Source organism: Engraulis encrasicolus, chromosome 5 (genome assembly GCF_034702125.1).
Source record: "Engraulis encrasicolus isolate BLACKSEA-1 chromosome 5, IST_EnEncr_1.0, whole genome shotgun sequence".
Lineage (NCBI taxonomy): Eukaryota > Metazoa > Chordata > Actinopteri > Clupeiformes > Engraulidae > Engraulis > Engraulis encrasicolus.
This window is the reverse complement of record NC_085861.1, coordinates 50,013,629-50,031,794: the sequence shown is the minus strand read 5'-3', so window position 1 is coordinate 50,031,794 and position 18,166 is coordinate 50,013,629. Positions and strand designations below refer to the sequence as shown.

The following is an 18,166-nucleotide window of genomic DNA, read 5'->3' as shown; positions in this document are numbered from 1 at the left end:
TATGCCTTTGGCCTGTCCTGTGCGTGTGTGTCCATATCTGTGTTATTCCTGCTTTCGTATTTGCCTGCCTCCGAGTGTGTTTGTGGTGTGTGTGTAGGATGAGTGGAGTGCATGTGTGTGTGTGTGTTTGTGGTGTGTGTGTGGGATGAGTGGAGTGCATGTTTGTGGAGTTATTGATTCTTATACTGGGTGGCCAGCTGTCAGAAGTGTTTGATGGAAAGCCTTCCTCTGACGTCTCAGCTTCTCTAGCACATTGTTATTATAGTCATTTGCTCCTCTCCTCTCCTCTTCATCTCCTCTCATCCTCCTGTATTTCAGCGTCCTCTCCTCTCCTCTCCTCTCCTCTCCTCTCCTCTCCTCTCCTCTCCTCTCCTCTCCTCTCCTCTCCTCTCCTGTCCTGTCCTGTCCTGTCCTGTCCTGTCCTGTCCTGTCCTGTCCTGTCCTGTCCTGTCCCCTCTCTGTCTCTGTCTCTGTCTCTGTCTCTGTCTCTGTCTCTGTCTCTGTCTCTGTCTCTGACTCTATCTCTATCTCTATCTCTGTCCTCTCTTTCTGTCCTCTTCTTATCCTTCATCTTCACCTCCTCTTGTCCCTCTCCCCCTCTCCTCCTCCTCCTCTCCTCTCCTCTATGTTCTAAACTCCTCCGTTTGCAATCGAGTTTCATTTCTTCAGTCCGCGCCTGTTTACATCTTTGTTCCCCTCCGGTGCATATTGACCATTACAGTTGAGCTAGTGTGTGTATGTGTGTGTTGAGTATGTGTGTGTGTGTGTGTGTGTGTGTGTGTGTGTGTGTGTGTGTGTGTTGAGTATGTGTGTGTGTGTGTGTGTGTGTGTGTGTGTGTGTGTGTGTGTGTGTGTGCGTGCGTGCGTGCGTGCGTGTGTGTATGTGCGTGTGTGTGTTTGTGTACGTGTGTATGTGTGTGTGTACGTATGGCGTGTGTGTGTGTGCGCGTGTGTGTGTGTTGACAGCTAGTGTTGGCCAAGGTCTGCAGCGTTATTAGGTTATATTGTTGTTTGCGATGCCGTTCAAGCAGAACATTGCACTGTGATGACTTCACACTGCCCAGTGGTGGCCAGCGAGGCTCCGGGGGTGTATTTGTGTGTGTGTGTGTGTGTGTGTGTGTGTGTGTGTGTGTGTGTGTGTGTGTGTGTGTGTGTGTGTGTGTGTGTGTGTGTGTGTGTGTGTGTTAGAGAGAGAGAGAGAGAGAGAGAGAGAGAGAGAGAGAGAGAGAGAGAGAGAGAGAGAGAGAGAGCGAGAGAGAGAGAGAGAGAGAGAGAGAGAGAGAGAGAGAGAGAGAGATTGTGGTCACTGGGAAAAGAGGCAAGGGTGTTTACACACACACACACACACACACACACACACACACACACACACACACACACACACACACACACACACACACACACACACACACACACACACACACACACACACACATGGCTGTGGTGAAGTTGGCCTCCAGCAGGCTGCCTGAGGGCTGTGGTGATGTTGGCTTGGCACTTGGTGGTCAGCTTGACATCACAGCTCCGCGAGATTATAACTTTATGGGCAGTGTCCTTTTCATCTAGCCTCTCTTCTCTTCTCTTCTCTTCTCTTCTCTTCTCTTCTCTTCTCTTCTCTTCTCTTCTCTTCTCTTCTCTTCTCTTCTCTTCTCTTCTCTTCTCTTCTCTTTTCTTTTTTTCTATTCTATTCTATTCTATTCTATTCTATTCTATTCTTTTCTTCTCTCTACTCTTCTCTTCTCTTCTCTTCTCTTCTCTTCTCTTCTCTTCTCTTCTCTTCTCTTCTCTTCTCTTCTCTTCTCTTCTCTTCTCTTCTCTTCTCTTCTCTCCCCCGATCTTCTCTTCTCTTCTCTTCATTCAGAATCAAAAACTAAAATGGTTCTGACAGGATCGTAACTAATGAATCCAACTTGCCCATCGATGGTGGCATGTTTTCCCCCCAATTGCATTTATGCCTCACCCGTGCAAGGATCAGCCCAGAATGGCGCCCGGATGGGAGCAGTGCTGCGGGACGATACCATGCTCTGGGTACCTCAGTCATGAAGGAGGATGGGGAAGAGCACTGTTTAATTACTCCCCCCACCAACCTGGCGGGTCAGGAGTCGAACCTGCAACCTTTGGGCTACAAGTCCATCGGCCTAACCCCTTACCCATGACGGCCCATTAGTTGGTGTGTGTGGCTCAAAAGCCCTTTCGTATGGTGTTAGTGGTTTGTATGGGAAAGATGGGCTGACTGCTGGTCCATAGGCCCAGGTGGGTGTATGTATGTGTGGGTGTACGTGAAGATGTACGTGTACATTGGTATGTGTGAGTGAAAACCCTTTCGATTGGTACGGATAGCTGCTCCTTGATGGGGTGGTGGTGGTGGTGGAGGCTTGTCTGGGATGGATGGAATGGCAATGAATGGATGTTTGTGTGGGCGGATAGGTGTGTGTATCCTAAAGGTGTATGTGTACATTACGATTGGTGTGGATGGCTCCTCCTTGGTGGGGTGGTGGTGGTGGCTTGTCTGGGATGGATGGAATGGCACCGCATCCATGGGCCTTCAGGGGTGCCGACAGGGGGGGACAAAAGGGTCACTTGTCCTGGGCCCAGGAAGAGAGGGGGCCCAGAATTGGATCCTCATTACATTGTATTGATTGGGTTTGGAGCCCTTTCAGGTGTCTTTGTCCCGGGCCCCGCCAAAGCTGTCAGTGGCCCTGTGGGCCTCAGTGGGTGTTCCTGTGGGTGGATGCCCTCTCCTGAGCTCGCTGGGCTATGGGGTGTTTATGCTGCCCAGGTTGGGGATGACAGGTGGGGTAAACACACACGGCCTGGTGCAGAGAGGAGAGGGGCTCCCACACAAACACAACTCCTCTCTCTCTCTCTCTCTCTCTCTCTCTCTCTCTCTCTCTCTCTCTCTCTCTCTCTCTCTCTCTCTCTCTCTCTCTCTCTCTCTCTCTCTCGCTCTCTCGCTGTGTCGTTCTCTCAGGAGGAGAAGGGAGATAGGGAGGGAGAAGGTGCGATGGTAGAGGGATGGAGAGGGATGGAGGGATGGAGGGGTGATGAATGGATAGAGCTCAGCGGATGGGAGGATGAATAGGAGGAGAGATGAAGGGAGGGAGGATGTCTTGTCTTAGAGAGGGGGATGAGATGAAGTTAAAACCACACAGGTTGTATACAGTACAGACACGCACACACACACACACACACACACACACACACACACACACACACACACACACACACACACACACACACACACACACACACACACACACATATACTGTGGCACACACCTCACACACACACACACCGCACACACACACACACACACACGCACACACACACATACACACACACACACAAAAACACACACACATACTCCCACCCACACATAAAAACATACACAGTGTATGTATGTACGTACAGTCCTACACGCATCTAGTGACTGATGGCATTTTTCTATCTTTTTTTCTCGAGCTTGGTGTTTGTGTTAAAGATTACGGGATATATATATATGTGTACGCCCAGGCCAGATAACAGCATGTTTAACACATAGTAACTGTCGCTAAGAGAGGTACTCCCCTCACTGGGGTTTGGGGTATTGAGTTATTGGATTGCATTGCAGCTGGAGGACGTAGTACGCTTGTATCCTCCGTTGAGGTGAATGTTGGGTAGACAATGAGCAGATAACTTCAAATAAACTTTATCTTTACGCTTAGCGATGTGTAAAGCCTTTCGTCTGTCTCCTGTCCTGTTTTATTTTCATTAGTGGTGGAGGGAGGATTGGTGGAATAGGGTCATGTATAGAACATGTCCTTTTCTCCATCTCTCTCTCTCTCTCTCTCTCTCTCTCTCTCTCTCTCCCTCTCTCTCGCTCTCTCTCTCTCGCTCTCTCTCTCTCTCTCTCTCTCTCTCTCTCTCTCTCTCTCTCTCTCCCTCTCTCTCTCTCTCTCTCTCTCTCTCTCTCTCTCTCTCTCTCTCTCTCTCTCTCTCTCTCTCTCTCTCATTGCGGCTCATTGGAATGGCTGTCCACATCTTATTAACACCACATCTTCAATCATAGTAATGACCCTCTACTATTGTACTGTCAGACAGAGGCAGGAAGGCAGGCAGTCAGACAGACAGACACACACACAGACAGACACACACACAGACAGACAGACAGACAGGTATCCAGACAGACATCCAGACAGATGTCCAGACAGACAGATATCCAGACAGACAGACGGATGGAGATTCCTGTGCACATGTGTGTGTGTGCTGACAAACGAGTGAGAAAGGAGAAAGCCAGAGGAAAAGAGAGGGCAAGGAGGAGTCAGACGGAGGAGGGGAAAAAAAGAACGAGACAGGGGGAGGGATACGTAGTAGGAATAAATGAAAGGGTTAGATTCACAGAAGAAGAAAAGTAGGAAAAGCAGAGGCAGACAAAAAAAGAGAGGGGGAGAAAGGGGGTGGGATGGGAGTAGGGCTTGGGGAGCAAGGAGAAGAGCAAAGAGAAGAGGAAAAGAGTGACAACAGAGAAATAGAAAGTGAGAGGGAGTGAGAGACGGTCTTTAACGCAGGGTCAGAGAATAGTGAGAAGAAGACCAGGGCAAGAGTGACAGCACAGAGAAAACAAAGAAGGAAAGACAGACAAAGAGAACGAGAGAGAGGAAGCAAGAGATATGGTATGGAGTAGACGAGTAGAAAGAAGGAATGAAGGTGAGACAGGAGGCAATAGGGACAGTGCAGAGGGAAAAAGAGAGCGAGAACGACAGAGAGGAAGAGAGAAAGAAAAAAAGGCAAAAGATATGGCACAGACAGAAAGAAACAGAGAAGGGAGAGAGACAAAGGAGAGAAAGCAAGAGAGGTAGTATAGACGAAGAGGGGAAAAAAAGAATGGAAAGGGAGAGGGAGAAGGAGAGAAGGCAAGAAAGATAGTATAGATGAAGAGGAGGAAAAAAGAGAGGAAGAGTGGAAAGGGAGAGAGAGAGAGGGAGAGGTAGAGGAGGCAAGAGAAGTGTTTAACACATTAAGGAGTGTCGCGCCAACGTAAACAGGCGGCCATGAAGGACAGCGCAATAGCAGCCATCATAGCGGCCCCATCCACATCTGTTTCCACGCCGACCGACCACTCGCTCCAGTCCCAGACCTGCTCAATCGATTAGGGACCCTCAGTGGGAGGGTGTGTGTGTGTGTGTGTGTGTGTGTGTGTGTGTGTGTGTGTGTGTGAGAGAGAGAGAGAGAGAGAGAGAGAGAGAGAGAGAGAGAGAGAGAGAGAGAGAGAGAGAGAGAGAGAGCAAGAGTGTATGTGTAATACTGTGTATGTGGAAATCATTTAGGTATGTTATAGTAGGCTATATGCAAAAGTGTGTATGTGTTCAGGTGAATGTGTGTGTGTTTTTGAAATAGTTGTGTGTGTGTGTGTGTGTGTGTGTGTGTGTGTGTGCGATGGGAAAGATTTTGCTCTCTATCCCCCTCTCTTTCTCTGTGTAGTAAGAGAGAGAGAGAGAGAGAGAGAGAGAGAGAGAGAGAGTCTGTGCGCTTGTGCACACGTGTATGTGTGTGTGTGCATCTGTGTGTGTGTGTGTTTATGTGTGTCTGTGTTTGTGTATCCAGCTGCTGACATGTTGTTTTCCTGTGTGTGTGTGTGTGTGTGTGCGTGTGTGTGTGTGTGTGTGCGTGTGTGTGTGTGTGTGTGTGTGTGTGTGTGTGTGTGTGTGTGTGTGTGTGTGTGTGTGTGTGTGTGTGTGTGTGCGTGTGTGTGTGTGTGTGTGTGTGTGTGTGTGTGTGTGTGTGTGTGTGTGTGTGTGTGCGTGTGTGTGCGTGTGTGTGTGTGTGCATGCGTCCATCCTCCTCTCCCAGATCCTGAGCCACAAGGACCTGACGTCGCCGACGCAGCGCTACATCGACAGCAAGGTGGTGCGACCGCGCACCGACGGGGAGTGGCTATCCTTCGACGTCACGGAGGCCGTCAGCGAATGGCTGCTGCACAGGGGTGAGTAAGGGCGGGGCTTAGGCAGGAAGCGGAGGATTTGGTGACATTTTTTTTATTGCTTCTTTCATAGTTTATTTATTCTACATGCAGTACATATTGAATATTACTTCAATTGAATAGTACTTACACTTTACACAGACAATCTCGAAACCTAACCCTTACCAAAAGGTACAGCGCAAAAAAAGGTACTATTAAAATTTCTTTTATGCTGAATATTTTTATAAACGGTTCATAATTCATGTGACTGAGACTTTAGAATAATGTGGTGGTGGAGGAAAAGAAAGGGGAAAGGAAAGGAGAGGATCTGTTAAGAGAGAGAAAAGCAGACAGACAGAAGGAAATGGATAGAGGGAGGGATGGAGGGGTGAGCAAGAGAAAAAATATCTCAGGAAGAGAAGGAATACATGAGAAGGAGGAGGGAAATACAGAAACGGAGGTAAGCAGAAGGGGCAGAGAAGAGAAGTCAAGGAAAGAAGAGGGAGGGATGAAACAAGAGTAAAAAAGGGAGGGAGGGAGGGAGAGGAAAGAAGAGAGGTACAGAGAGAGAGAGGCAGAATGACGAGGGAGAAAGAAAAAAAGACAAAAAAAATAGAAAGGGGGAAGGAGACAGAGAGGAAGTCTGGAGGCAGGAGACAAAATAAAAAAAGGGGGCTGGAGGGAAGAGAAAAAGATACAGATGGAGAGAAAGAGTGAGAGGGAGAGAGAGAGAGAGAGAGAGAGAGAGAGAGAGAGAGAGAGAGAGAGAGAGAGAGAGAGAGAGAGAGAGAAAGTATATGTGTGTGTGTGTGTGAGTGAGAGAGAGAGAGAGAGGGGGGGGGGCTGAGGAGTCAGCCAAGTTTGTGTACACAAGACTGTGAGAGAATGAGACTTTGATCTTCCTGCAGAATCTTCCAGAACGTAGAATATTCCACTACGATAGAAAATTTACTGACACATGGGCTGTGCAAAAGTTCCAGTGAGTTTCCCAGAGAGAGTCGAGTGAGAAACTGTTGATGTGACTGTTGGATGCTGACTGTGGAGTCACTTCTTCCAGACAGATTCAGGGGGAAACGTGTGATTTTGAACATTTAATAGAAACCATATAGTGTACATAAAAGTGGACTGTAAACAGTCTTTGGCGTTGGTGCCGTCATCAGCCCAGGACCCTGTTTCTCGAAAGCATCTTTGCTAACCAGTTAGCAACTTACTACGTAGGTTTCCAATGGGAAATTGGATTGCAACCAAGTAAGTTGCTAACTAAGTTAGCAACTCTGTTGTCGAGAAACACACCCCTGGTCTTGAAACATGTTGATTCGTCACTTTCTGCCCCAGTCAGCTGGCAGGAATTGTAGTTAAACCCAGCCGGGGTAGAGAAGGACTAAGCCAGAGATTCTTTAAGTATATAGAGATATGCCAATGTAATAGGTTGCTATGGGCACCTAACATGACCAGGTTCCGGTCTGCCTAAAGGGGCGTGTCATAATACTCCTAGCATTGAATAGAACAGTCCTTAGGTCTGCCTAGGTCTGCCTAAAGGGGGATTTCCCCCCCTTCCCCCTTGCAATAATAGAGCACGGAAACAATGGGCCAATGGAACCTCTCTCTCTCTACTCTCTCTGACTAAGCGGTGGTGGGGAGGAGGGAGATATTGATATGTCTGCACCTGAAGTAGAATAGGTGCAGTCAAGTCCAGTCAAGTCAAGTCAAGTCATTAATATTTGTATAGCACATTTAGTAAATACTAAACAGGAGACCCCAAAGTGATTTACTGACATAATGAAAGAGAAAACTACTGTATAGAAAACAGTTTAAAAGTCAAACTAATCCAGTAGACTAGTTACAATCAGCTGACTCTGCACTGGTTGGATCAAGTTTGTGCTGGGTCCTCCTAGTTAGATTTTTTGTGTATTTGAGCAACAAAACAGTCTATTTCCCTCATTAGGTACAATGGAGTAAATTATGTATCTATGTAATGCCATGTGCTTGTGTTTTACTTATACCATGAATTTACTTTTACTTTGACTTTTGACACCTCTGTAAATTAGACCTTTATTTTCTCCGACTCTATAACTCAGCTCTGACTCAACTGAAAGTGAAAGCCCACCTGGAAAATTCCAACTCCCATTGTCATTATGACACAGCACTCTACAGCACACAGTGCTCACTGCAGTGCACACAAAGAAATTGCATTTACAGTATGCCTCAGCCGTGCAAGGGGGCAGCACCCACTGGCGCCCCAAGGGAGCAGTGTGGCGGGACGTTACCAGGCTCAGGGTACCTCAGTCATAGAGGAGGATCGGGAAGAGCACTGGTTAATTACTCCTCCCACCAAACTGGCGGGTCGAGAGTCGAATCTGCAACCTTTGGAATACAATTCTGACTCCCTGAACTCCCAGCACTAGTGAGTGTTAAGACTGTAGGCCCATAATGCATGCTGTTCCTTCAGTGGAACGCTGTAATTGTCATTGAAAAGACATATTGTACAGTACTACAGTAGTACTACACTACTATGCCATTACACAGGGCCTTAAGTAATACATTATGACTTGGTCATTGCCATTCAGGAAGCAGCAGATTTATTTCAAGGACCGTGTCTTACGGGGTTAAACATGAGCAGCATGTTACTGTGAGTAGTCACGTCACGTCAGTGTGGCTGAAGCTAAAGCGAGCGCAGGGCTGTAGTCGATTCCACCTTTTGTAGAGCCCAACACAAGTCCAAGACCAGTCTAGTCAAGTCTGAGTCCAAAGAGGTTCGAGTCCGAGACAAGACAGAGTGCAAAAAAAGATTAGAGTTCAAGTCAAGTACAAGTCACGTCAGTGTTAAACAACAAAAAGAAGGAATCCCAATAACGTGAAAGTTCGAAGGTAACCTATATGTCATGCATGTGAAGATAAACTTGTATGTTATTAGATTTCTAGCTCCACTTTAGAATCCATGATGGTCAGTTTTCTGAACAAAATTAAGACCAACTCTAGCAAGTCCAAAAGCCTAATTTGGCAAGACCAGTTCCAAGTCTAAGACAAGTCAGTCAAACTAATGGCGAGTCCAAGAAAAGTCCAAGTGTACAGAAAAACAGACTTGACCCAGAAGTCCGAGTTTGGACTCGAGTACTACAACCCTGAGCGAGCGTGTAAGCTGCAGAGTTAGCAAAGGAAGGCAGCAGCGGATCTGGGTGAAGCTGATTCATGAATAATCCAGGTTAAGTTAAAAGGTATATCATCTAATCGAAGAGCCTGGAGTCCTCATTTTCTCAAGAAAGCTCTTCTATTAGATGATTTAACTCATAACTTAACCTGGTTTAAGAAAATGAGGACTCCAGGCTCTTCTATTAGATGATTTACATCTTAACTTAACCTGGTTTACTCCTGAACCAGCTTCTCAGTATAGGCCCCTGCAGTCAGCCGGCAGTACAGTAAGCAGCTGCAGCAGGAGAGCCAGCAGCAGCAGCAGCGGTGAGGTCCACAGAAGGACAACAGATGGCGGTGGGAGAGGAGAAGCACTGTAGGAGGAGGAGGAGACGAGAGTAGAGTAGTAGTAGGAGGAGAAGCGCTGTAGGGGGAGGAGGAGACGAGAGTAGAGTAGGAGGGAGTTTGACATGGCCCTCGGAGAGTGCTTAGTCAGTATATTGTTTGTGGGATGGGAACTTTTTGATTTTGACTTTATGAGAGAGAGAGAGAGAGAGAGAGAGAGAGAGAGAGAGAGAGAGAGAGAGAGAGAGAGAGAGAGAGAGAGAGAGAGAGAGAGAGAGAGAGAGTTTGTGTGTGTGCGTGCGTGTGTACGTGTATTTGTGTGTGTGTGTGCATGCACATGTTGGGAGGGGTGTCCACAATTTGTGTGCCTGAGTATGCGTCTGTCACAGCTACCATTATGAATGTAATTTGGATGTGTTTTGGATGAGACTTGTTATAGACTGAGGGAGTTTGTTTGGTGTGGTATGAAGTGTCTGTTCCAATATGCATCCAAAGTGGAAATGTGTGTTTGTGGTTATCTGGTCTTGCCCATGTGGTTGCGTGTGTGTGTGTGTGTGTGTGTGTGTGTGTGTGTGTGTGTGTGTGTGTGTGTGTGTGCGTGCGTGCGTGCGTGCTTGCGTGCGTGCGTGCGTGCCTGTGCGTGTGTGCGTGTGGGTGTGTGTGTGTGTGTTGCAGCCCCGTCAGCAAAATCCTCCTCCAGAAAAGCTTTTGACCTCCACCTAGTTGGCCAATCTGACTCTCTCTCTCTCTCTCTCTCTCTCTCTCTCTCTCTCTGTCTCTCTCTCTCTCTCTCTCTCTCTCTCCCTCTCTCTCTCTCTCTCTCTCTCTCTCTCTATCTCTCTCTCTCTCTCCCTCTGTCTCTCTCGGTCTCTGTCTCTCTCTCTCTCTCTCTATCTCTCTCTCTCTCTCCCTCTGTCTCTCTCTCTCTGTCTGTCTCTCTCTCTCTGTCTGTCTCTCTCTCTCTCTGTCTCTGTCTCTCTCTCTCTCTCTCTCTCTCTGTCTCTCTATCTCTCTCTGTCTCTATCTCCCTTACCCTCTATTTCTTTCTCTCTCACCTCATCCTCCTTTCCCTCTTTCCCCCTCTGGCTTTCCCTTTCTTTCTCTTCGTGTCCCTCTCTTCCTTTCTCTCCTTCTAACTTTTGCTCTCCCCATTCCCCCCCTCTCCCTCTCCCTCTCTCTCTCTCCCTCTGTCCCTCTCTACCCCTCTCTCACTCTCTCTCTCTCTCTCTCTCTCTCTCTCTCTCTCTCTGTCCCTCCCTCCAGACAGAAACAATGGATTCAAGATCAGCCTCCATTGCCCCTGCTGCACGTTTGTGCCCTCCAACAACTACATCATCCCCAACAAGAGTGAGGAGCTGGAGACACGCTTCGCTGGTATGGCCAACTCTCTCTCTCTCTCTCTCTCTCTCTCTCTCTCTCTCTCTCTCTCTCTCTCTCTCTCTCTCTCTCTCTCTCTCTCTCTCTCTCTCTCTCTCTCTCTCTTCCTCTCCCTTTCTGTGTGCACGTGGATGCATGTGTGTATGGCCAACTCTCTCTCTCTCTCTCTCTCTCTCTCTCTCTGTCTGTTCCTCTCCCTTTCTGTGTGCACGTGGATGTGCGTGTGTTTGCTCATGACTACATTTGGTCACTGCAAAGGTTTTCCTGCTTCTCAATACTATTCTCCGTTCAATCCCATGACTAACAGATAGAAATAGAGTACACAAAAAAAAACAAATTATATTATTTCTGTATTATAATATATTATAGTATTATTATATAAGAGACAGAAGCAGCAAGCGATGAGGACACTGATGATCATAACAATGCTGATGATGACAATATTGTGCATCTGCCTGTGTGTGTGTGTGTGTGTGTGTGTGTGTGTGTGTGTGTGTGTGTGTGTGTGTGTGTGTGTGTGTGTGTGTGTGTGTGTGTGTGTGTGTGTGTGTGTGTGTGTGTGTGTGTGTGTGTGTGTGTGTGTGTGTGTGTGTGTGTGTGTGTGTGTGTCTCGCCCTTACCCTGTTCTTAAATTAAATTTAAAAAAAAATCCTCCTTGTAAGTCGCTTTGGTCAAAGGCGTCTGCTAAATGTAATGAAATGTAATGTAATATTGAAATGTGTGTGTGCCAGGTATTGATGCGGGCTCCATGCAGAGTGGGGACCTGAAGGTGTTTAAGAAGCGGCGGCAGGCGACTGGCCTGGCCCCCCACCTGCTCATCATGCTCCTGCCCTCCTACCGCCTGGAGTCGCAGCACAAGAGCCACCGCCAGAAACGCGCCCTCGACGCCGCATTCTGCTCCAGGTACAGTAGACTGACTACGCATACGCATGCACGCACGCACCACGCACGCACACAAGCACGCACACACTGAGCAGAAACGCACTCTCAACAATACATTGTGCTCCAGGTAGACTGACGACACATACGCACGCAGACAGGAACACACACACACGCATGCACGAACGCACGCACGCACACACACTCTCTCTCACACACACACACACACACACACACACACACACACACACACACACACACACACACACACACACACACACACACACACACACACACACACACACACACACACACACTGAACTGTTCTTCTCTGTCCGCTCCAGGAATGTCCAGGACAACTGCTGCCTGCGCTCCCTCTACATCGACTTCAAGAAGGACCTGGGCTGGCGGTGGATCCACGAGCCTAAGGGCTACCACGCCAACTTCTGTGCCGGGGCCTGCCCGTACCTGTGGAGCGCAGACACTCAGCACACAAAGGTGAGCTCTCAGAGGTCAAGGGTGAAAGCTCATCATATATAGCCAGGCCGTGCCCTCCTAGTGACGCAACACCTTCAGCACTGCTACTAGTCAGGTCAAGAGCAATGCAAGTACTTTCTGTTCTCCTCCTTCTTTGTCGGGAAGCAAACAACCACTAACAAACCAATTGGGAAATGTTCGTTATGCTCTTGGTCAGACCAAGTCTCGAAGAGATTTGAAAATCGATGATAATCAGGCTACATCATGTAGTTAACCTGACTTACGTCATTTGGCTGCGCTTCACCAAACTCCACGCAAGAGTGTTATATTACATTACATTTTATATTACATTACATTTAGCTGACACTTTTATATGAAGCGACTCACAGTTATTTAAAGCAATTACTGGGTATCGGTTACAGTCCCTGAAGCAATGTGGGGTTAGTTGCCTTGCTCAAGGCACTTCAGCCATGGAGTGTGGTAGGGAGTGGAAGGGTGGGATTCGAACCTGCAACCCTCTGACCTAAAACCCATCTCCTTAACCATTAGGCAGTCATGGGTTAGCGGTTAGGGCGTCAGACTTGTATCCCAAAGGTTGCAGGTTCGACTCCTGACTCACCAGGTTGGTGGGGGGAGTAATTTACCAGTGTTGTCCCCCATCCTCCTCCATGACTGAGCTACCCTGAGCATGGTACCGTCCCGCTGCACTGCTCCCTCGGGGCGCCATTGGGGGCTGCCCCCTTGCACAGGTGAAGCATAAATGCAATATCGTTGTGTGCAGTGTGCAGTGAACACTTGTGTGCTGGGGAGTGCTATGTCACAATGACAATGGGAGTTGGAGTTTCCCAGTTGGGCTTTCACTTTCGGTCTTTCACTTTATGACTGCCTGATATGTGTTATGGTTTCCTCACGCAACCATCTGATTCTCGTGCAATTCAGAATCATTTCTGAACGAATGAGCCAATCAAGATTACTGGGTGGGATTTTCCATACATTTCCATAGAGTTCAGACTCTCCTCTCCTCCTCTTGCTCTAGGTGCTGGGTCTGTATAACACCATAAACCCGGAGGCCTCGGCCTCCCCGTGCTGCGTCTCTCAGGACCTGGAGCCACTCACCATCCTCTACTTCATCGGCAAGACCCCCAAGATAGAGCAGCTCTCCAACATGATCGTCAAGTCCTGCAAGTGCAGCTAGGAAACCGACCCACCGGATGGACACACACACACACACACACACACATACACACAGACACAGACACATGCACGCAGACACATGCACATACACACACACACACACATACACACAGACACACACACACATGCACACACACACAAACATAAAAACACAAACACACACACACACACAAAAACACAAACACACACACACACACACACACACACACACACACACACACACACACACACACACACACACACACACACACACACACACACACACACACACACACACACACACACTGATATGGGCACAGACACTCTCTCCGATGCTGTCCTGCTTGCACAGATTTCAGAGCATGCTGTGCCAACAGGGATGTTAAGGTACAAACATATCCGTAAACAAACAATCAGAACACGTAAACACACTCACACACATAAATAAACACCTACAAATACAGCCATCCGTTCACACACACACACACACACACACACACACACACACACACACACACACACACACACACACACACACACACACACACACACACACACGCACACACGCACACACAGGCACGGGCAAACACAAACATACTCACACAAAGACGAGAGCGTAGAGTGTGGAGTATGCTTGTGTGTCCGTGGAGAGTGTGTGTGTGTGTGTGGGGGAGTGTGTGTGCGTGTGTTAGCACACATCCCCCCCATTACATCCCGTCCCACCACCCGGCCTCTCCACCCACCCTCCCCTCGCACTCATCACACTCCAAAGTGAGTTCAGCAAAACACTGGAAGAATACGAGTTAAGTGTCTTTATGTGAAATACGTAGACCCCAGAATATCCTTGTTTTTCACAGTCGCAGAGTCAAGCCAATGTTTCTTTTCTTTTCATTTCTTCTCGATCTTTGTTTCATTCTCTCCATCTCTGCCTTTCCCTGTATGTTTGTTTGTTTTCTTTGTCATTTCGTTGCACCCTTTTGAGATGCAACCCAGTTGTTGATTTTTAATTTGTACCCTCCGTTTCTTTACTTCCCTTTTGTTGCTACCCATTGCTTCATGACAGTGATATTTAAAAAAAAACAAAAACCCAGTGTTTGGTTTTCAGGTTGATGAGAACCTCTGTTGAGCAATATGAATAAGGGCTTTTCTCTAGCTGTACAGGAAGAGTGAGGTAACCACGAGTTAATTAAAAAGGGAGTTAATTGATAAATTAACAAGCACAGTTTAATGAGTCAATCAACAGTAATATTTCATAATGGACCTCTTCCTCCTCTTTCTCTGCAATGGTGGAAAAAAAAAGAATGGAAAACACAGAGGTGTTTTCCTCTATTTTGTACATGTACGGATTCATAAGTATGGTAATGGCAGTCATGTTTGGCTTCGTCGGCCATTTTGCCTTGTTCACACCAAGAGCGACCTACGCTAACTGAACGACGGAAGTCATTATTTTTCTATGGAGGGCACGTGACCAGCGTGACCAGAGCCAATTTGGCGAATTTGCCAGGAGCAAAGCAAACTAAGCTACCAGAGCGAATTTTAGCGATAAAAAGTCAGCTAATATTATAGTAAAGAGCTATGACGCGGTTCGACAAAATCCAATTGGAATGTTCATAACTCTGAATGTCCCAGGCTGTCAAGCCTGAGCCGTTATGTGATTAGCTAAATTGAACATGTCAATTTCACATCCAGAGCGAATACAGTGAATTCAAGGCGAAACTTCTTCTGCTACCCCTGCTACAAGGCAGCGTAGGTCGCTCTTGTTGTGGACAAGGCATTTTGCTGCAAAAGCATACTCACCTTAAGGGCTGGAGGGAAGTGATGCTGAAGATAGTTTATTATTGTAAAGGTCGCTAGAAGAAGGGATAGGCATTCTAGATGTATAGTCAGTGATAAGCAGGCATGTGTAGAGTTGTTGTTGATTTTGTTTTGTTTTGTTTTGTTTTGTTTTTGAATTTTGTTCCTCTCGAGAATTCTTAATTTGATACTGTAATGAAATGTGACGGTTACGACACATTCACAATTGTTCGTGCACGCTCACTCACAACCATCACACACACACACACACACACACACACACACACACACACACACACACACACACACACACACACACACACACACACACACACACACACACACACACACACACACACACACACACACACAATCTTGTCCAGAATTGCTGTCAGGTGAAGTAATGATGTAAATCCACTCAAACAAACCCCCATCTGCCCAGACCCCTCCTCCTATTTCAACTTTGACCAATCAAAAAAAGGGATTTCTCCTGCCAGTGCCTTTGGCTTTTGCCGGCCAATTTTTTGTATTAACAATCCTCTTTGTTGCGCAAGAGTTCCATGCAGTCCAGGAAAAGACTCGTGTGCCCCTTCCAAAAACCTCTAAACCACACTGACCCCCATCGCATCGCTTTGACACACACAGGAAGTGATGTCATGGCTTTGGCTGCACAGGGGAGATGATGACGGAATGATGTCACCGTCCACACACAAGCGTTGATGTCATCTGCAGCTGAACGTGTTTGTGTGTGTGTGTGTGAGTGTGTGTGCGTGCATGTGTGCGTGTGTGTGTAACAGAGAGAGAGAGAGAGAGATAGAGAGGGGGAGAGAGAGGAGAGAAGAGAGAGAGGCTGATAGGGGCTGTCATCACACATAAAAACACATACACACACCCTGTGCCAGTGACGGGATTAACTCACACACAGATTATCAGGTGTCTGATGACGGCACACCCTTAGTGGATCCTAGAGAGACTGGGCTGAAGGTCACACAAGGTCACTCACTGAGTCACTCACATTGTTTATTCAGATACTGACCTTGCATTCAACATTGAACAGAAAGAGTACTATCGGTATGTGCCAAGAATGACATTTAGATGTTGTTCACATTTTTTTAAAACAAATAATTAATGTCTTGAACATTGGCTCCAAATCTGTGGCTGCCTGTGTTGATATTTTTTTTGTCTGTCAATCATATTCCAGAAGATTTTAGTCCATTTGTCCTCTTCCCCCTTATTTTGTATGCAAGGGGTCAAAGCTCCCCTCTCTATAAAAGTATTAAGGACCCCAACATCCCCTTCCAAGGGCCATGGAACAACAGCGCAAAAAGAAAGGAAAACTTTGTCACAGAAGAATTGCACTGATGCTATTTGTATTCTGTCATTTTTTTTATTTCTATCTACCATGTGTCTTCCTTGTTTATTTGTTTTTTTCCCTTTGGTCTATTTTTTCTATAGTTAGGGACCCCCTACTTATATTACGTTGAGTGGCGATGACAGCAGCAGTAAGATTTGTAGGTGACACTATTGTCCAGCTCATTCTATAAACACCCCTACCCTGCCCCAGCCTGCCCCCCACACCACCATATCCTGCCCCACCGAACTTCACCCCTCCCCGACCCCCACCCCCATTTTTGGGCACCAGTGCCAGTGGACTTCCTGGCTAAACAGGAAGTGGAAGGAGGCAGCAGCATTGTCATTGGTCGAGCTGTTTTTATTATTGATTGTTGTCTGATGTTTTTATTTTTTTGTTTTTGTTTTTGTTGTTGTTGATCTTGACCCACTCTGATGATGTAACACATTATTGTTGTGGTGCTCTAGTGGTAAATAAATTATTTAAGTTACAAGGGAAGTCATCCGGTATTCTCTGTGGTCTTTTTTATTCTTTTTTGTCTTTCTTTGTGTGTGTGTGTGTGTGTGTGTCTGTGTGTGTGTCTGTGTGGGTGTGTGTGTGTGCGTATGTGTATGAATGTGTGTGTACGTGCTTGTGTACGTGCCTGTGTGTGTGTGTGTGTGTGCGTGTGCCCGTGTGTGTGCGCAAGTGTGCATGCATTCCTATCTGTGTGTGGGTGTGTGTGTTATCATTAAATCAAGTTATTTTTCCATTTCAGTGGGCAACACTTACTGATTAACTCACATAATTGTATGAGCAATTAGGGTCAGGCGGCAGCATTTGTGCATACGTGAGAAAGGAAGTGGATTATTTTGTGTCATTTGTGGTGTGTGTGTGTGTGTGTGTGTGTGTGTGTGTGTGTGTGTGTGTGTGTGTGTGTGTGTGTGTGTGTGTGTGTGTGTGTGTGTGTGTGTGTGTGTGTGTGTGTGTGTGTGTGTGTGTGTGTGTGTGTGTGTGTGTATTTGTGTGTGAGACTGAGACTGGGGAGAAATGGAGCAAGTCAGAGTGTGTGTGGGAGGGGGGAGTGTGTGTGTGTGTGTGTGTGTGTGTGTGTGTGTGTGTGTGTGTGTGTGTGTGTGTGTGTGCGTGTGCACGCTTCGTGTGTGTGAGTGTTTATGTGTGCGTGTGTGTGTGTGTGTGTGTGTGTGTGTGTGTGTGTGTGCATGCTTCGTATGTGTGTGTGTAAGACAGTGTGAGTGGGAGAAAGAGTAAGGCAGAAACATTAGGCAAAAGACCATTGCGTCAGTGTTGTTCTTCCACCCCCCACCCCCCACCCGGCCGTGCTGCTTGAAGGAGACCTCTCTGTTAACGGATTATGCGCTCCAATAACTGGGCAGGGACTCGCATAAACAAACCCAGTGAGGTCCCTGCTCTGTAAGAAGATATTGAGCAAAAGAGCCGCTTTCAGTCAGGACCCCCCTTTTATTTTGATCAACACCAAAAAAAAAGGCCCGCTCTGGCTTTCGCAGAACAAACATAAACTCTGAGTCTGCGTAATGTACTGGGAGGGTTGGAAGTATGACCTTCTCACGATTAGATAGTGCTCGACATTTACTGTACTGTAGGGCTAGTGAAATTGGCATTCATTAGTGGAGGGATAGTTATGACAGCGCGACACAAGCCACAACACCTCCTGTTATATTTAGAGATGTTTTGCTGGCTCC

The 18,166-nt window shown here is 47.1% G+C and overlaps 1 protein-coding gene across 3 annotated transcripts in view; it reads left to right on the top strand.

Annotated features, from left to right (window-relative positions):
• Window positions 1-16,961, top strand: part of tgfb2 (transforming growth factor, beta 2) — a 69,941-nt gene extending 52,980 nt beyond the window's left edge. For all 3 annotated transcript variants that reach the window (XM_063199630.1, XM_063199629.1, XM_063199631.1), the window contains 5 exons: window positions 5,830-5,962; window positions 10,676-10,786; window positions 11,521-11,692; window positions 12,013-12,166; window positions 13,182-16,961. In XM_063199630.1, coding sequence (XP_063055700.1) covers window positions 5,830-5,962; window positions 10,676-10,786; window positions 11,521-11,692; window positions 12,013-12,166; window positions 13,182-13,340 — 729 coding nt within the window. In that variant the 3' untranslated portion in view covers window positions 13,341-16,961. The remainder of the gene's footprint in view (window positions 1-5,829; window positions 5,963-10,675; window positions 10,787-11,520; window positions 11,693-12,012; window positions 12,167-13,181) is intronic.
• Window positions 16,962-18,166: the final 1,205 nt, after the last annotated feature.